Raw genomic sequence first — 20,553 nt, 5'->3', positions numbered from 1 at the left:
CTCAGGGTTACAATATCCACCTTGAAGTTTCTTTATTAGCATTTGAAACAGTTAAAAAGAGGCCCTGCCATTGCTGACTGGTACCAGACCTGCCAGCTTAAAACATGCAGTTCACAGCCAAACCTCCTTGCACCTTTGTCCTGCCAATACAGGTAAATGCATTGTACAGCTGTTGGTGTGGGTCTTCAGGGTGAGACCTAAGCATGAAACCATGGTTTATGTGGATATAAAATCGCAACCTGTATCTATAAATGACTTAGTCCAGAGCATCGGTCTTTCCCTGCCATTGCTAATGGGAATATTTGTCTTTCTTCTTCTGTCCCAGAGCAGTTTTATGGTGCTTTTCTATTGTTTTAAGCATAGTTTGTTGCTGCCCTAACTTCTTCTGTTTATAGAGCCAGTTTTACCACAGGGTGATGCAAGCAGCACTGAGCCTTTTTTAAATTCTCACCATAAATGACTAAAATCAAACTCCCTGCATGCATCGTCCTCTTCTTCCTTTTACTTACAAGTGTCATAATCATGATTTGTAAAAGTCATTTCAGTGAACACTTAAACACAGTGAAACTGTTTTATTGAGATTGTTAGTTTCCTGAGACAGAAATGGCATTCTCTTCCTTTGTGATACCAAATAGGAGGTCTATGCTTAGCAACTGATAATGATATAATTAATATTGCAATAATTTTTTTCTCTCTTTCTGCAGCCCCAGGCTGTCCAAACTTCCTGGTTGGGTTTTGAAAGATGGAAGCACATTTCTGGACAAGGTACTGTACTGATGGCTGGAATGTTCTTGCCATGCAGAAGGCTACCTGACAGGTTAGGAGCTTGCACTGCAGGAACAATACTTCCATGCTGACTCATCGCAAAGGTTTCTGTGTGTACCTTTACCAGCCATGGTGTCCTTGTAGAGCAGAACGTTTTGAAACGAAATGCTAATAGCAACTCTAAGGCTTTCAATCTTCAGAGGTAGCCTAGCTTTTTAAAAAATCCTCTTAAAATGCAGAAATTATCAGTATGAATATTTTCTTATTTCATGGAGCTCCATAAATAATAGTGCTTTGCCTTCTTAGAGTGCCTTTTATTCAGCAGTCTCACTTTTTTGACACTAAAGCTTCATAGCATGCTTATAAATGAAGTTGGTATCATACCCTTTTTTAGGCAGGAGAACTATGAGAAAGTGAATGGTTTGCCCGTGGGAGGTCTCTTAAAGAGGAAAAGCTTGTCTTTGCCCTCTGAAATCAACATGTGTTCTGCTACTGGACATAGGAGGCTGGAGATAATATCCTCCCTGCTAATTCTAAGACACAGGACTTACTCAGCTACATGAGAGACACAGAATTTTTCTTTTTTTCCCGTCTTTTCATTACATTAGTTTTGTAGGCAAAATTTATCTGGGGCTTCAACCAAAACTAGGCACTGCAGCATCCAGCTTGATCTGCCATAGGGGAACAATGAACACAAAAATATGTCAGATGTTAGTAAAATAGGCAGGTATGTTTCAAATGTGTGCAGCGATAGGTATCAGTAGAGAAAATACTGTTTTAACAGACTGTTCTCTGACTATGTGAACATTAAAGGAAAACAGTAATAATAGTTGCTTTTGTAGGGGGCTTTGAGGTGGACAAAATGGATTGATCTGATTTTTACAGACAAGGGAGCTGAAGATCATAGATTGAAGACCTGATTTTTCTTCTCATTGGAGACAAAAAAACCCTGTACAGGCAGCATTTCTGTTCATAAAATAGTAACAGCTCTATTCAAAGCACATGTTAACTGGCAGTCACAGAGGTACAGAGGCTCAGTGACAGGAACGGAATTGCTCAGTTTGAATCCCCTGGAACTTGTTTCTCCTGAATCCCGGCCTTGGTCTCAGAGCTTTGGGCTCTGTTCTGTCCAAAGAATAGATAGGCTGTCAGTATATTTTTATATGTGGTGTATTTACATTTCTGTGGTGCTGCTGCAGTGTGTGCTCAGTAGAAATTTTCAATCTCACACAGCATCAATGGCAATCGTGTTAAAAATTCAGAGGCAGCATCTCTTACCTTCACCTTGACCATTGTAACTGCTTGGAATGGTAAATTCTTTGACCCATGCTGGAAAAAGGCAAGGGAAGGAGTCAAAGGGGGATGTTTTATCATGTCAGGTGGACATTCCTGTTATAGCACTCTCTGGATGACAGTTATAAAACTTAAGTCCTGGAGAGGCATTGAAATTTTCTGCGATCTAGTTTTAATCATTTTGAACTCTCTTGAGATGAGGTTAGGAGACTTCTGCCACTAGATGTAATTGCTCATTCGTTATTAGTTGGCAGGTGCACTGTAATTATTAAGAATTGGATTCAATCTTTAATTCTGTCAGTCTGAGGCTGGCTGAGACCACTCGCTTTGGGACAAGCAAGAGAAGCGTTCACGAGAGAAGGCAGAGTGTGTGATAGGTAGCCTGTGAGGTGTTGGGAGTAGTTGGGAATATTTTTGTTCCATACATAATCCCAAAGAAAGTGACTTCTCATGTCACAAAGATTTCTGATGTCAACCTTGAAAAAGGAGGAAGAAAATAGAGGACTGGAGATCCAGTAGAGAGAAATCTAACAAAAAGTGCCACATAAAGTTTGGATCCCCAAAAGAGGTTTCAGGGGCTAAAATGAGACGGGCTAAACATTGTATTCTGCTCCTAATAAGACAGAAAAGGTTTGACGTTACTGAGAACCAAAACTGAATTCCAAACTTGTAAGATAGCCAGGGCCCTGTAAAGTTGCTGTGCACACCTTCCAGGACAGGAGAGCAGCAGTTTCAAGAAGACTGGTCTTCATGACCCACTTCTCAGTTAATACTTTACTTCTAATTCTGATAGACATAGTCAGCTTGCATTGATACAGATTTCCCAGCCAATGCATCTGCAGTTGGAAGAGCAGAGAAAATGCATCTTCATAGGACAGCACCTCCTTCATGGCCCCAGCAAAACCAGGCAGTGTTTACTCTTTCCATACCTACCAGAGTGCTGTCTCCATTCCTCCAAACAAGGATCTGATCCCTTGAAGTACCAGGCAGCAGCATCTTGCATGAAAGCAATTTCAGCAGATCTGCTTACAGCAGTTTGTATCTAGAAGGGGGATAAACATAATGTAGTCATGGTCTGGAAATTACCTGTGATAAAGGAAGGGGTTTGCAGGTGCATGATCTGCTGCATTGGAGTAATATTGCAGTGTATTTTTGTGTCTTCTCTGTTGATGTGCTTTTCTTACAGGAACTAAAGGAGTGCTCTGGTCATGTGTTTGTAGACTCTGTGCCTGAGTTCTGTTTACCAGAGGTGAGTCTGTTGAAAGCCTTACTGAAAAATCTGACTCCATTCAGTCATGTGGGAGAAACTCGCTAAATTACTGTCAGTTTCATACTAATTTATTAGTACTTGGTAAATAATACTAAAACCTCTGTGATGCCAAGGTGCCTCTAGTATCTATGACACTGGAAAAAGGATGGAAGCAGCCCTTTTCAACAATGGTTTTGGGAGAGTTAGAAGATCTCCCTTGAACAGATCATTATCTCACAGAAGAGTAAGACTTAACTGTCCCTTTTTATGGGCCTTCCAAAGACAATATGACTGAGCTGGACTCAGTTATGACAGGATACATGTGCTGATCTAGATAAGAGCAGTGAATGAAGGCAAGGAAAGCTGCTTGTCTCTAACCACAGATGCATGACCTGCTTAGTGGAGCTCCCCTGGGGAGCCGACCGTGTGGTTAAGCCACTGTTTGATTCTGCTGGGTTGCAGTTAGATGTGCTGTTCTGCCGGCAGCAAGTTTAGGTTAAAAAGTTTTGCTGCCTTCTTAGCTATTCATCGCTGCCTCTTTGAAGGAAGAATTGTACCTTTATGTCCACTGACATAACTGCAAGTGGCTGCTTCTCAAGCTGTTTTTTTCAAGAGTACCTGGGTGTTAAAGAAGAAGAAAGCAAGACTATTGAAAATGTTTGAATTAACTGGGTTTACCTGACTGATCAGATTAACGGTGTATGTAGGAGATCTGAAGTACGAAGCTGAGGAGAGAGTGGTGGGGGTGAATGATGGGGAGTAGTCTGGGAATAGTGTCCTCTTTCCTCAGCTGTGTTCAGACTGTGATAACATCAGTTCTTTCATTTCATGTTGGGATGCTTTCTCTGTCTTTCAAAGACAGAGACAATTGCTTTTGGGCAGTGATTTTTTTTTTTTTTTCCTTTCTGTCTGAACTTGTTGACAGAAGTACAAAATACTCCTGGAAGGTTGTTGTCAGCTTGCTGGGATTCTGGCAATAGCACTTGTCTGTTGATTCCATGAAACTCACCTCTTGCAGCTTTTTACTCTTGTCATCTTGAGTCTTCAAAGCAAGTTGGCAGCGCTGGTACTGGTTTTGGCAAGTGATATCAACAGATATATGTGCAATTGCTAGTATTCTCCAACTGGAATGGATATAATCCACTCGGACTGCTTCCCCTGCCCCTCAAGAACCTCAGCCTAATAATTCTGCGTTCTTGTTTGCCTTCTGGTTACTGCCCTGTGGAAGGGAGGGATGTGGGAAGCATCTGTATGCCTAGAAAGTACCATTATGGCCCAGATCTTTGGAAAGATGGAGTTCACATTCTGGATTCCCTTTGGAATTGAGGGCATGCACAAGAATGATAATCTGCTGTGGTTTAGGGTGCTTCAGGGCTGGAAAATACCCAGGGTTACTTTGTTGGGCTGGAAAATACCCACATGTGTAGCTCTAAATATGACTGATGGGGAGTTGCTGCTTCATTATACCAGTGTTGTCACTGAATGTAACTCTATTTTCCAGCAGTCCATGTTACAACTAGAAGACAGCAACCAGCTGCACATGTCATCATTGTAGGGACTTTGCAAATGGCCTCTCAAACGCTTCTGTTCCCAAAGTTCCCAACAGGTGCCAAGTCTTCTCTGCAAGCACTAGGAACACATCTGCTAGTCATACGCAGCTTGCATCTCTAGCTTCACGGCCTCCCCTGTCTGGAGGAGGATTCAGATGTCATGGTCAGCTGAATGCAGCAGCAGAGCAGAGACATTGCTGGTGTTTGGCAGCACGGTATAAGGAGCTTATAAGGAGTGAAAGAGGCTTTGTCTTTTTCTTTGTCTCCTTTCACGGCTCTTTTAAAGAAAATAGTTTGCAAAAGCAGTTAGTTTGAGAATCATAGTATCACTTCCAGGAACACCATTGCCAAAGAAAGCCAAGTTTTGAATGTAATCCAGAAGCCACAAGGTGGTAAGAGGCTGTCTCGGCAGCAGAGTACACTTCCACATGTCAGAGTGCAGGGTGCAGCCCTCTCTTTGCTTGGCAACCTTCTGGTCTCTCTCACTTCACATTCAAGAAACATTTTTAAATCTCTTCAGTTTATAGGCACTTTCAGTGAGATTGCCGCAAGTCCCAGGGAAGATTTTACTTTGTGTTGGTTTTGACACCCTTTTCATCCTATTAGTAACTGCTGCTAGGATGCTGAGACGTGGGGGTGCTTAAACTTGGAAAGTGGTAGTCTGCATCCTCCTGATGGCTCCCTTGGCTGAGATTCAGCTCAGGGCTGAGACTCCCTCCATTTGATTCTTTATCACAGACTCGCAGAACGGTTTGGGTTGGAAGGGACCTTAAAGACCATCCAGTTCCAACGCCCCCGCCACGGGCAGGGACCCCTCCCAGCAGCCCAGGCTGCCCCCAGCCCCATCCAGCCTGGCCTTGAGCCCTGCCAGGGATGGGGCACCCACAGCTGCTCTGGGCAGCCTGGGCCAGCGCCTCGCCGCCCTCACAGGGAAGAATTTCTTCCTCATCTCTCATCTCCATCTCCCCTCTCTCATGTAAAGCCATTCCCCCGTGTCCCATCGCCACCTGCCCATGCTCAAAGCCCCTCCCCAGCTTTCTTGTTGGCCCCTTTCGGCACTGGCAGGTGCTCTAAGGTCTCCATGGAGCCTTCTCCAGGCCGAACAACCCCAACTCTCTCAGCCTGTCCTCACAGGAGAGGCGCTCCAGCCTCTGATCATCTTTGATGCTTCTTCTGGACTGGCTCCAACAGGTTCATGTCCTTCTTATGGTCTGGACCCTGCTGAAAACCAGGACATGAAGGGCCAGCTTGACAGAAGCAGGTGTCAGCAGGTGCTTTGATACCACGTAGTGAGTGTATGTCTGCCTGGCAAGCTTAGTAAGATAAAAGGGTGCCCTGTCATGAATCTGAGGATGATGTTTCACCTACTGTACTCAGCTTGGAGATCATGCCTCAACATTAGCTGTGATCATGGATTGAAACCATGAACGCTTAGCTATGAGTTAAGCAGCTTGTCACAGAGCACTGTGTCAGCCCTCTGGAAAGCCAAGTGACCTACTTTCTTGCCTTTTTTATTCAAATTGCTGGACCAAGCCTTGTAATCAGATAATATGTGCTTGATGAGTGTTGAATTCCATTAGCTGCTCTATAATAACTGAGTAGAGGTCATATATCTTGTAAATTTCTGACTTGACACCATTTGTGTTATAGCATTACCAGTAAATATTTCTAATTAAAATTCCTTTAACAGTGTGTGAAATCTTCTTTCACTGTTTGAACTGCTGTCTTAACTGTCACATCAAAACAAATTGGACCCACCCGTTTGTTTTGTTGTATCCTGTGAATGAGCTTAATCTCTTGCTGTAGAAAATGTGAATGGTAAAGATGTCCAGCAGTTAGTTTGGGAAAATATGAGAATTATTTTAAGCATATGAATAAATACAATCTACATTCACCTCTCTCACTCTCCTGGGGTACAGTACTATGTGCCATGTAAAAATATGAGACACCCTGCTAAATCGCTACTGCAGAAGTTTTGGTGTCTGCACAGTGTTCCTCCTTAAGGAAGTGCACAGATCAGTTATTTGACAAAAGTGTAATCATCATGCCTCTCAACAGCAGCCATTTCATTACATGAAAGACAAACACAGGACATGGTTTCCTTTTGAGATTTGAGAAGGGAGTATTTTTAGGGGGCTTTTAAAATAAATCATGTTAATTTAAAGGAAACATTAATCTTTGCCATGTATGAGATGTTCCCCCCCCCTTTTTTTTTTTGTAAACTGATTACATTCCTGCAATATAAAGTTTTTTTTAAAAAAAGAAAAATTTGTTCTTCTGCCATTGCTTCAACTGCATGAAAGGGTTATGTGTTGCTTATCTCCTCTGTTTTCAGACTGAGCTGCTTGACCTCTCCACCGTAGATGTAATCTTGATCTCAAACTATCACTGCATGATGGCATTGCCCTATATCACGGAGTACACAAGATTCACTGGAACAGTATATGCCACTGAACCCACTGTTCAAATTGGCAGGTAAAAAGCCCCTTAATATTCTATACTCCTCTTTCATCACTGCTATGGAAAAGGTGTAAAGGACAATATGGGTAGAGGAGTGTCTAATGTTCCGAAGAGGCTCTTAGGCAGTAGCTGAACTACAGCCAAGTCCTTAGTGCTGCAAATCTTTTAACTCAATGCTTCCCAACCTCTGGAACCATCTGTCTTTGAGATTTACAGCAGGTGCTTCATGTTGATTCCAGGCAGTAGATACGGTATAGTAGATCTTGAGTGGACTGAGACACCTTGAGCAGCAATTACCATATAGCCAACTTCAAACCTTCAAAAACCATGAATCAAAGATCTCTCCTGCTTCTTTCTGCTCCCCTTAAACAAAAAAGGAATCACCAATCTTTTCAACCATAAACAGGTTTAAGATTATTGCCTTGTTTCTCAGCATTTGAAATTCATATAATCACATTTTCGTGCATGCCATGGGAGGGAATTTAAGCTGTCTTTATCTTAAATGACAGTTGAGATACATAAGCTCTGAACCCCAAAGAGAAGCACTAAGAAAAACAACAGAAATATGAAACTGAAGTAGAAAATGTAAGACCTGACAACGCAGTCACCTTAATAATTTGTCATCAAATTCATCAAATTTGGCAGTCTTATTTTACAAAGTTGTCTGTTTATTGGATAGGTCAGTACCAGAGACTGCAGGTTTGGTCCCTTGATGAAGTCTAACTGGACTTGTGCTGTGTGCATCTCATGCAGAACAGCTGCCATGTTCAATAATTAGAAACCAGATTTTTTGGTATCTGGACTACTCTGTAAGCACTTCAGGGGAGGAATCTTTGTCTATTAAAGGTCCTGTGCAAACTTCCCATGCCAGAGTTATTCTCCCATTGTGTGAAAACAAACAGAAACTGAAGGCCCTTGTAGGTGAAAGGAATTGTATAAATATGAACTAGTAGTAGACCTCTGGGGTATTGCTGGCCCATAGTTGAAGATAACAAGCAGAGTCTTGTTGGTGAGTATACTGGTGCAGTTCTCCCCACCCCAAGTAGTTTCAGATGCCATTCTTCTGCAGTTACGTTTGTGACTTTTACCTTCAAGGGGAAGCACACATACAGTTACAATTGCTGTTTAGTTTTGGGCAGTGAAATCTGCAGTGCCAGTTTTTAATGCCTGACATATTTTTCTGTCTCAAATGCTGTATTGTGCATTTGTAGATGAGGAGAGTTCACTCCTACAAGGTGCTTGGCTTCTCTAAGTGATAAACAGGCATCAGCTAATGAGTTTTCTCTGTGTATTTTGTCTCATTCTATATGACAAGCAGTCAGTAACAAAGAAATCATCTTGCATGGCAGGAGTTCCTCTTGTCTTACCATTTTCCAAATGACCCATAAGCTAGTGGGGCAGATCCTCTGCTGTCACAGCCACGCAGACAGAATTGCACTAGCTTGAGCTTGAAACACTTTGTGGAGAAACGGGTAGTACTGGTGAGCAGTAATTGCTGCAATGCCTCTGTGGGAAGAACCCCTCTTTAAAAATGCCCAATAGTGTTACAGTTTTGTGATATTTTGGGAACATTTGGGACAAAGTTATCTCCTGTGTGAAAGGCTGTGATACAAATGTAATATGATGTCTTTTCAGACTTCTCATGGAAGAACTGGTGAATTGCATTGAGCGTGTGCCAAAGGATCAGTCTGCCTTCATGTGGAAGAACAAGGAGGTACAGAGGTGAGGAACAAGCCACTGGGAAAGGCTTGTCCTAAAACACTAACGAAAGTTTAGAAGTCACTGTAATGATGGGTCAGCTGCCACCATTTGGGATTTGCTACAAACATCAAGCAGAAAAAAAGCCCTAAGAGGTTTAAAGCTATGACTCCTTGTGTCACTTCTTTCTTAAATTATTTGCACATTGTTGGTCTTCCAAACAACCACACAAGTTTGATTCTTGGAGGGAGATGTTCTGATCTTCTCTCACATAGTTTAGCTCCATGATGGTAGATAAAACCAACAGATTTTTGTATTAATGTCATAAAGTTGTTGAAATTAGCAAGCTATATTGGAATATTTAAAATTTAAAATTATTTTTACATTCCTGTTGGCTGAAATGCTAAGAAAGTCAGGATGTAACTATTGGAGGTCACTGTGGCCCTCCACAAAGCAATGCTACCTTTCTTCCCAGGGCTGCAGCCTCATTTATACTTGGAACAGCAGAGGTGGGGTTTTTGGCTTTTCAGATCTTGGAAGCAAATTGAAATCTGAGTGGAAAAGGTTAGTTGGAAACTCCATGTCTGTTATTCCATCTATATGGAAAAACAGGGTGCTCAATTTTGAGGTCGTTTACATCTAAGATTTTGAAAGCCTGTGTAATCTAAAAATTATCCATACAGTTTACTAATTGCAGATAATGCTCTCCTTGGAAATAAAAACAACTTTAGGTGCACAACATGTTCTATGGAGGAGACATTTTTGGTTTTAGCACATTTTAAAGATGGGACCAGTTGATTAGAAAGTTATTTTTAAAAGCTGCTTTGTACATTTTTAATTGATCTCCCATTTTCTACTCCTAATTCTTAGTGTGGCTTGATCTAAAAATTTACTAAAATTGAATTATTTCATGCATCATAAAAGTAGTCTTGATATTTTTCAGTATCACAAAGAAACTAAAAATCCAAATTAACATACGTTTAACTATATATTGTACTCCCCTGCTGAGCTTAGGAGCAGTCTTAGCATTATAACTCTCTTTTGAAGAAGGCAAGTAAAACACAGATGGAAAACAAAACTGAAGACAATAAAGTGATCAGGATTTTTTGCTGGTTGATGTATACTGTGACCAGAATTGTGTTGGTTTTGTTTCAATTTTGGAGTCTGCTGACCTGAGCAGAACCATTCCGGAAGCTCGCAGTGATGTGAAGAGGGAGGACTGGAGCCATTATTCTCGTCACACTACTGCATGTGTTTTGTATGCATCATTTAAAGGAGGACCATACATCTTGGAGCTCATTTAATGTCACTTTCCTGGTGGTCGTATTTTAGAAAAAGTGCTGTCTAGCACTTTGCATGCTGTTGCCTATTCCAGAGGCGAACACAGAGAGGTATCTTTGTTCTGATTCAACTGCTGTAGGAGGCTGGAGTCTTTTTGTTGTGGTGGTATTTAGAATACATTTTCCTGTCTCGTATTGCTTGGGAAGTACCCCAGCATTGATAGTTCTCCTTAGTACTATCAAGTAATTGTTATAATGGTGTACCAGTGGAGGTAGGAGGAAGGTGTAAGAGCCTACCCCCTGGGAATAGACGGTGTCCTGTCCCACTTACAGGACCTCTGTAGAGCCCAGAGCACTGCCACAATGTGGTGTGTTGTTGGGAATCTCTTATCAGAGGGCAGGGCCCCCAGCTTTCATAAAATGCACACCGTGCCCAAGTACGAGGTAGAGGCAGGAATGCTATGCTAGCAAGGATAAACAGAGTAGCCCTGCAGCTGTTTGGTAGCATAAATCTATGTATCATAAGCTCTGCCTTGAGGCCAGTATAAACTAATATTGTCTGTGAGCTGGAGCAGGGGGACAAACCTGAATTCCCTTTCCAACTGTGCCCCACCTATGCTCCAAGTTTCCCACTTCAGCTCCCTTTGCTTCTGTAGAATGGAGCTCCTATCCACCATGGAGGGTATACAGGGACTTAATTAATGTTTGCAAAGTGTTTTGAGATTCCTAGTGACAAGTGTCACGCAAGCGTGAATAGAACTGATTATTATAGCATGTGAGCAAACATCTACTGATCCACAAATTAACACCTGGCTAATAGCACATGCAGGGTTGGACTGACATCCGTTATTTAAGAAAATGTGATCCCTGATGAATATTTTTTTTTAATACTTGGCTGTTGCTAGAACAGAATACTTATTACTTCTGAGTCTAACTTTAATTTTTCAGGCTGATCAATCACCATTACTGCTTTACAGTTCAGCTAGTTCTACTCTAAATAGTATAAAACACAAAGTATTATAATCTTCATTAGATAAAGCATTGAAGCATTTTAAACGCAAATACCGTATAAAATATAATAAGTTCATTAGAGTGGCTTACGTTTTTCCATTATCAGATCCAGTCTGAACTAATTGCTTAGCAGGTTTTATTACCATTGGTTTTTATTTTAAATGAGCAGTCTCATCTATAGATGCTCAGCCAGGATATCTTTCACACTGATTAGGATTCAGGGGGCTAAAGAGGAAGTTTGCTTTATGAAAGACACTTTGTCAACTACCTGTTTGATGGTTTCTTATGTCTTTCTATAAAGTGTCTGAAACAGGCTGTTTCCTGAGAGAAGATGTAGTGGACAAGAGAGGCCAGCGTTCTGATCAGCTTTGGTACTGCCATCTTCCTCTCCCTTCAAACAAGAACATGTTATGTCATATACCAGATGTTATCCTTGGCGTTGAACGGGAGGGACTGTCTCTAGGCAGATGTCAGGTTCAGAATACAAGCCTCTGAGTTTCTTAAGCATAAATCTTGTATACTAACCACGAAGCATGCTACTTCGTGATACCTGCCCGTATGTGGCAGTAGGTTGACTGTCGTGGCACCTGCCCACATACATCTGGTTGTTAGGAGGTGATCCATAATAGGGTGTTGCCGTAGTATTAGTAGATTCACTCCAGACTTTCAGATATCCGCTAGTAACTTCCTGTACAAATTTTAAAAGCATGGGTGACAGGTGAATGCCAGCAGGGGCACATCTGAGGAACCATCAGTCCTCATTCTCTCTGAAGGCCACTCAGCAAGGAATGAAGCTGCTGGAGGGGACTGGTGCCACTGGCTTCTGTTAGGGAGCAGAGTATATTTACAGTGTAGCCACAGTCAAGGCTAATAGAAACTTCTATCAATCACCAAGGACAATTCCCCACTTTTCTCCATTACATGGAGATACATTCTCCTCTTCCCAGAAGAGAAGCTCCTGAAAGCATCCAACTCTAAATGTTTCTTATGGTAGGTTAAAGGCTTTTACAGGCAATTTGCTTCAGTGCAGTGGTGGACAACTATCCACATTGTTTGGCCTTTTGTTGCTTATGACTTCCCCAAAAGACCTTGAATGCTTTGTTTGTTTCCTTAAGCACAGTGTGCTTTCAGCCAGCATGTGCTGGAATTGCAGTTATCGCACTAGACCTGTACAGCAGTCTTGGCAATATCTGGCCTTAATCCTTTCTTCAGTATCTTAAATTATGGAAGAGTTCACTGACCTAGTAGATATAACAATAAATTAAATGCCTTTAAACAAATTGATCAAAGAAACTTGACCAATTTCCATAAATCTTTGGAAATTGGTTTGAATTAGCCTTTGATTTAGCATTGGTTTAATATACAAAAAAAATCCTATTCTTCTTACGCATTTGGCAGCTGTGCTGCTTCCTGCCTCAGTTCATGTTGCTAAGGAAGATTTATTTCCCAGAAGTTAGCCATCTCTCTTACAGCCTGTGACATTATAGTTCACTTCTTCCCTTGACAACGCCGTCCAGCTAACTTGCAATGTCTGTGAAGAGCAGAATGGATGGATTTTACTTTGGTGTAAAACATCTTAAATACTTCCGTGTAGGGGATTTCAAAGAGCTCTGCAGTGTCAGCTAATGTATCCTTGCCAGTACACTTGGAAGGCAAGTGGGGTATCGTGAGTTGAAGGCAAGGAGGATGAGGTGCAGGGGCACATGCTCTTGTAAGAGGCTGGTGACAAAAATGAGAGCAGAGCCAGCCTTTGTTCATGGGCTGGTACCTGTATTTTAATGACAAGATTGTGGGTTACTTCTAGTTTCACATTCTTAGGATATGCAAAATAGACACTGATTGAAGATCCCAGTCACCTCTACCAATTCTGGTGGTGCATTTCATGTTGACATGTCAGATCAGCCAGCATCTCATCAGTGGTGAAAATACCACAAGAGTTGCTGTAACACCTTCATCACAGCTACTTCTTTGATGAAAGGGCTGAATATGAACAATGACAAAGAGCTGAAGGAGAGCAGACTTTGGCATGAGGCGAAACAGGCAGTGTGGTTCTGCTCCTCAATAAGCAGGAAGTCTTGCTCCTCACTTTGAAGCACCACACATATTTAAAATGAAAAGAAAAAAAGAGAAAAATGTAAGATCTGGAGAATACTGAAGTGAGTATAAAAGCTGGCAGTCCATCAGAAAGTTTTGAAAATGCCCATGCCCCATTGATCTTTGCAGACTGCTGCCCGCCCCTCTGAAGGATGCAGTGGAGGTGTCTATGTGGAGGAAGTGCTACACCATGCCAGAAGTGAATGCTGCACTCAGTAAGATCCAGATGGTGGGGTATTCTCAGAAAATTGTGAGTACCCGTAAAGCTGTCCTCAGGTCACCAGTAATAACTTGTTTCCCAGTCCTCAGGTCACCAGTAACAACTTGTTTTCCAGCTTTTCTCTGGAAATGCCCTTCCTTCTCTATTCTAATCCTGTGTAAGATCTAGTTACCCTAGCCTAGGAAAGCAAAAGAATATTATTTTGAATGGCCCTCAGTCTGCCTCCCAGGAAGGGTTCTTGTTTGGTGAAATCAGTGAATATCCATTTATTTTTCCTCATCCTTGGGGATGCCAATTTTAAGACGATGTACCTTCAAATTTGGAGTTGATGGCTGGCCCACTGAGAGCTGGGAGGATGTACCAAATGAATGTATCCTTTCTGTCTGTAAGCCACATCCCCTTCTGAGTTACCGTATCTCACTTCTGGGAATCTTATGAGTGCTTTAGCCTCCACTTTCTTTTATACTGCAAATTAGGGATTGTAAACAAAACCTAATGGTTTGACCTGAACTTGAAAAACTCCTTTCCCAGGGTTCCCAGGTAACATTTGTTTTCTATAGTGCCATTGACTATAATCCAGTGTAGTTTCCAGAACGAACTAAACCAACAATTCAGTAATCTGCAGATACACTGTTCCCTTATGGCTTGGAGGGCAGCATGTGGGCCATGATACCTGCTGTTGTTGCTCAAGGCCATAAGAAATAAAAAGGTGGTTTAAAGTAAGTTGTGTACCCAAAGCTTTTTATTTGCTCCCTTTTCTTAAGTGATAGGCCACTGAGGTTTGGAGACTGCTGTTTATATGTAAGGCAATTTGAAACAGTAACCAGTGTTACTGTGTACTAAATTTGGTGGATCTGGATTTGTGTGGTGCTGTATTATAGCTGGTGAAAAAAAAAGACCCAGAGCCACCACTAACATGGCTGCTGATGTAAGTAACAGCTGCAGCTTTGTCTAGCAACTGGACAGGTGGAGGGCATTTGGACTCCTCTGTATCCATGGGTGGTTACTGTTCGTTTTCAACTGTCCTCACAGTGTGGATGCATCTTGCCTAATTTTAGATCTGTGCATCTTGAGCCAATCATTCTTTTATAGTTACCAGGAAAAGAGACATTTTATCTCATCACAAAGCTAACTTTTAAAATAATCAGACCCTAATTAGCCAGTTAATCCAAAACTGGGTAACAGCATCAAGAACAGTTTGCTGTCCATTTTACATGTCTGTATGTTAGCAGAATCTAGAGCCTTGGTTTACACACTCCAGGGGATGGAGACCCTGCCTTGTTTTGCAAGGCATCCAAATATGTATTGAGATACTAGGAAAATCATTAGCATTGCATGAATCAGATGCTTGTTCTATTATTCAGTAACCAGAAAGTAGATCACATTAGTGAGGTATACATGGAGGCTTATTTTCCTTTCTCAAAACAAGTATAACACAGTACTGCATACGGATAAAGCAATACACTTTCTGATGACACCTGGAAAGGAGACAACTGTTGCGTTGCTTATGCTTAGAGCTGAAATTGAAACTTGGATTGTGTTTGCAAGATGTTGTTTCTAAACCACCAGTAGATAGCATTTAAAAAGAAATAAAGTTAGAAAGTGTGTCTGAAGTTTGTTTTCCACAGCAAAATGTGTAACCCAAACAGAGTTTTGTATCAGTAAAGAACTACTTGTACTTCCTTCTCTTCTGCTGGCCAATAGCAATAAAATTTGGCTAAGGGAGTGTAGAGTCTTCAAAGACGTAAAGCTCCTACAAGCTTCTTCAACACAGCAAGGGCAGGCGGAGGATCAAGACCCCGGGTGATTCCTCCATTTAGAGTTATAGTTCAGTGTGAGCTCAGTTAGATGCAATAGAATTCACATGGAAGAGAAACTGTATGACTTTACCTTAGGAAAAGCTTTTCTCAGAGCATATATTCTGGTAGACATGGGTAAATAAAACCAGAAGAAAAAAATCTCAGGAAACTAGCTTCATAAAGGCTTTGAACAGCAGAACTACTTTTAAAATTAATGTTACTGATGATAAAGTGACCTGATTTCTCTTGGGAGCTCACTGAAGTTAATGTCTCTTGTTGTGTGTTTCAGGAGCTGTTTGGTGCTGTGCAGGTCACCCCTCTGAGCTCAGGCTACGCTCTTGGAAGTTCCAATTGGATTATCCAGTCACACTATGAGAAGGTTTCCTACGTCTCAGGATCTTCTCTACTTACAACACACCCTCAGGTACAGCCCCTGACTTTTGTTAGTCTTCTACAGGGGCAAGTGTCTTTGCTCAAAAAAAAATAGAGGGGCTTATTCCAGCTGGGATCAGTTGTAGTATAGAGATTTTACTAAGGTAACTTTATTAGCAATTGTCTAGACTTAACGGTCATTGAGAAGACATACTACCCTGATAAGTGGACAGATATCTATAGTTATTGGAGAAAGATAACTAGAATTCTTTGTTACTGCTGATTTGATGTTAACTCACCAGCTGTGAAATTCTTCTTCACCTTAGAAGGAAATTTTCAAGAGAGTTAAACAATAGAGCATTAGTGACTTTTTTTTAAAATCCGTATGTCACTGAAGAGTCTTTACAGACAGTTCACAGACTGCTTCTATATCATTTCTGAAACATCCTTCCTTGGGAGAAATGATAGCTAACTGGCTGCCAACTTTTCCACCCTGCTCTGCTAAGGGCAAAGTCTTTATAGTGCTGTAGATGTAATTTCCAGTAAATTAATTCTCTCTAGATCCATAAATTCTTAGTGCAAAGAATGGTTTGAAGTTTGCAGTACTGTGTGCTTCAGAAGTTGTCAAAATAGTTAAAAGCAATATTAGCAGGTTTAAAAATAATTTTGAAAATGTGTCAGGTTCATGATCAGTAAGTAATTTCCCCCAAGGTGAGTATCTTCTAAAGAGCTTTGCTTCTGAGCATCTTTCATATAAAAGCTGAACAACTACAATAGATAAACCATCCTTAATAGTATGGCTGTATTTAGCTGCGTGCAATGTATCAGTCTCTAAATTCCCTTTTCTCATCAGCCTAATACTGGCCTGGGTTTTGCTCTTTTGTCACCTCTAGTGAAGGAACAGCAGTATTTGACGATACATGAGTGGAATATTTCTGTGAGGAGAAGCTTTGCACTAGAAGAAGTAGTTTGGTAACTGAGAGGGTTTTCTTTTCGTTGGTATGAAATAGTGATTCAGTTTGTCAGATTGGACGGGCCATGCTTCATCGTTTTCCAAAGGCAAACATTTCTCTGGAAACTTCTGGTAAAATCCCCGTTCTTAAGGAAATTGCCTCTCCGTGGCAGGAATGGTGTGTGAATAAACTGCCTGGTAAGAGCACAGCCCATGAGCAGCAGTTTTGCACTCATTCACTGCAACCTGCAGAAGTGGCAGCAGTTAGACAGGGTGGATTCAGCTTTAACAAGTGTAGGAAAATGTGCTGCGAGCCTACCTGAAACCTTAGGGACCTATTCTGTTTGCTGCCAAGAGAAGAAGCCTGGACCACTCACGCTGCTGAGTGTTGCTTGTCCCACATGCTCTCTAAGAGCCTCAGTTTTTAGCATATAGTCTGTTGCACTTTGCATTATTTTATACTAACACATAATTTGAAGGAATAGTTTACCAGCTAGTTAAAATTCCATTCAGTTTGCACTTTTCTTGTTACTTACCACATCACAAATGTTACCACATATTGTTTGTGTGTTAGATATCATCATTGTCTTGTGTTTCCTTCCAGATATTTTTTGAAGACAGTGGATATTTTTTGTCCTAGTGTTAATCCCTGTGAACACCAGCACAAGCTCCTACAATATGGTGATTCTGTAATGACTAGTGTGTTTTTGTAAGCAGCCAGTCAGCTCTTCATCTATTTGATGTTTGACAAACAATATGTAATGATAACAGTATCTTGAGTGGCACAGAGTCAAAATAGTGTTCAACAAATCAGCAGTTTTTTCATCAGGGAGTGAAAACTTGTTGTTCTAACCTGTTTCTCCATAGAATTGTGGTGGGCAGTCACAATGAAATTCCCATCTTTTAACAGTGTATGAAAACAGTCAGTGTGTTTTGTTTTAGAAAGGATATCCAGTTAATCAGCATATGTTTATGTAAAAATATTTCCAGAGCTTTTTGAGTAGTATCGAAATCTTAGCACTTTCCCAGTCTTCTGGAACTCCCTTCATAGTTATTAAAAATGAGCTTCAGTTGACCAAGCTTTCATCAGCCATTTGATTGTTTAGGGTGATAAGACGCAGATTATTTGGGCATACAAATGGAAGAATGCTTCATCCTCTTACTACATTGTGTCTAGTAATACACAGTAATAGCCTGCAAAGCATCTCCTCTTAGGGTGCAAACAGGGTAAGGTTCATCTCACCTAACCTAAACTGGGCCCCTGCCCAATCTTTCCCTTCGTCTCCCTTCTGCCAGGACTGGGGTTTAAGTGCTGACATAATGGAGATGGCAACACAGGTTAGAGTTAGCAGTCACGGGAAGAGAGTGGGGTTGCTTCTTTGGTGTAAATTACACCTTAAACGTTTTCTTGACATCTGAAGTTACATCCAGGTTACGTCTGTCATCAGCAGAGTTATGGTACATCTGTAATTGGTCCATCTCTATTGACAAGAGATAGAAAGTGAAGCAGTTAGCTTAGACATGGCCCAGGATAAGCTGAAACGGTGAAGTGAATGCTGGCTGTTGGGTTGATCTTGCATGCAGCAGCAGAAATATCTTGTGAAATCCTCAGCAAGTCTGCAGGAAGTGCAGGTGAAGGGTTCAGCAAGACTATATTCATAGCTGCTGAAAATAACTGAAGAGCTATAAAGGGTTTGTTTGAGAGTTAGGTCTGGCACCATTAGTTGTTCCCTTTACTTCTGTCTTCTGCCAGATGGTTTCTGTTGAAAATTTTGCCTCACCCTCTACTGAGGCTAGAATTGACACTGTTGCCACTGAAGTGGAGAACAGGAGTTGACAGCACAGGTTCAGACATGTCACTAAAAGCCTTTTAAGACATATTCTTTACATTAACCCACAAAAATCAATGCAAGCCCTCTCAGTGCAATAGCATCTGAAATTATGCGTATCTAATATGGCATAATCATTATGTACATTATCACAGGCAGATTCGATATTATTTTTTATTGCATTATTGGCATTTCATTTTCATGGACACGCTATGGAGAGTCAAAGTTTGCAATAAATCTCACATAACAGGTCTGGTCCCACAAGGTGACGCACAGCATAAACTTCTGTTGAAGTTGATATGAAATTCCTCTGCATGTTTAACAAAGCAAGATCTTAACCTCTTAAGAATGGCACTGGGGGATGTGGAGCAAGGGAACTAACTGCACAGTGGTCTTCTAAGTTCAGTAGAGGAAGTCTCTTCACCAGTCTCTTCTAGCAGAGATCCTTCCCGGTTGGTAAGATTGCAGAGGGTCTTTTGAGGATAAATAAGTGTAAAATACCACGCAGCTCCCTGCAGTTGCCCACCTTTGCTTGAATAGTAGCTATGGGAAGTGCATTCCAGCCCAGAGCAAAGCTAAAGTTAACTTTTCACCATAGCTGTATTGCATCTGCAGAGAGAGAAGTGGATTTTGCCTTTTCAAGATTGGATTACGCTAAATTTTGAGTATAAATAATATGTATTTAGTATCGGGTCACACTTAAATACGATTTCTGAATGTCTGTTTACTGATGGAGAGAAGTGGGTATGTATTTTCATTCTGCTTTAATAAAATGCCAATATAAAACACATCAAATGATTGACCTCATTAAAAAAAAGTGTGAGCATTTATGCAGTTAAGGCAGTAGCAATGTTTGCTTTAAGGTGAGGCTTGCCTGCCAGTGGCCAAGTTGCCACGCTATTCCCTTAGACCATTTAATTGTCAGTCCCTCTGCTACACCTGTGAGCTCACGGGATATAGTGTGCAGATGGAAACTCATCTGTCCCCCAGGAAGCACCATGGCATGGATAGATGCTGTGATAGCTACCTTGAGCACTTCAACCACATGATCTAGGATTGTGGCTATGACTGTAAGGCTATCAGTACAACATACTCTGTAGATCCAGTGGATCAGAGGTGGTAGCCCTATGAAAACATCTTTTTCACTTTGACATAGCTTAGCCTTTAGCACAGTCTTCAAAGATAGGAACTAGAGGAGGGTGTAGTGCTTATCAGATTCACTAGGGGAGACTGGTAAGCCAAGTTATAGAACCATAGAATTGCGGAATCACTTAGGTTGGAAAAGACCATTAAGATCATCGAGTCCCAGCATAAAACCAGCACTGCCAAGTCTATCACTTGTCCCTAAACGCCACATCTACATGTCTTTTAAGTCCCTTCAGGGATGATGACTCAACCGCATCCCTGGGCAGCCTGTTCCAGTGCTTGACAATCCTTTCAGTGAAGAAATTTTTCCTAATCTCCGATCTAAACCTCCCCTGGCACAACTTGAGGCCATTTTTTCTATTTTTTTAGCTCTGGTGTTGCATTGGGAATGCTATCTTTTGTGTGTGTGTGTGTGCGCGCAGTTGAAGTTACGATTTTTCACCTGTTTTCAGCTACTGACTTTTAAGGATTTCTGATACTTGTCTGTTTGGCCTGATATTATAGCTACATTAAAAAAATAATGTAAGTGATTATTACTTAGATAAATAAACTTTGTCAATATTAAGGAATCTAAACCACTTTCTCTTTTCTACCAGCAGTAGCCATTTACTATTTCACAAGTGCAGACATCTGAAAAGGCCTGCAAAAACAATATGAAATGAGTATTTGAACGTCATGGTTGTAATACTGCAGGCAGAAGAGCAGACTTCACAGTCAGGGGAGGGACTTATGTGGCATTCAGATTCATGCACACAATTGAGAGCTTTGAGCCCTAAGTCCTTTTCTGATCTTACCTCTTCCAAAGAGAATCCACTGAATGGTTGAGGAAGATGAT

General features: G+C 41.3%; 1 protein-coding gene across 5 annotated transcripts in view; it reads left to right on the top strand.

The window, feature by feature from the left end:
- INTS9 (integrator complex subunit 9) overlaps nt 1-20,553 on the top strand; it is a 72,865-nt gene that overhangs the window by 8,444 nt on the left and 43,868 nt on the right. For 4 of the 5 annotated variants that reach the window (XM_037391711.1, XM_037391714.1, XM_037391713.1 and 1 more), the window contains 6 exons: nt 705-765; nt 3,245-3,307; nt 7,193-7,332; nt 8,953-9,039; nt 13,530-13,650; nt 15,709-15,843. In XM_037391711.1, coding sequence (XP_037247608.1) covers nt 705-765; nt 3,245-3,307; nt 7,193-7,332; nt 8,953-9,039; nt 13,530-13,650; nt 15,709-15,843 — 607 coding nt within the window. The remainder of the gene's footprint in view (nt 1-704; nt 766-3,244; nt 3,308-7,192; nt 7,333-8,952; nt 9,040-13,529; nt 13,651-15,708; nt 15,844-20,553) is intronic. The other variant, XM_037391712.1, reaches the window with a different exon arrangement.

Source organism: Falco rusticolus, chromosome 6 (assembly GCF_015220075.1).
Source record: "Falco rusticolus isolate bFalRus1 chromosome 6, bFalRus1.pri, whole genome shotgun sequence".
In the NCBI taxonomy this organism is placed as follows: Eukaryota; Metazoa; Chordata; class Aves; order Falconiformes; family Falconidae; genus Falco; species Falco rusticolus.
This window is presented reverse-complemented; position numbering and strand designations above follow the sequence as displayed.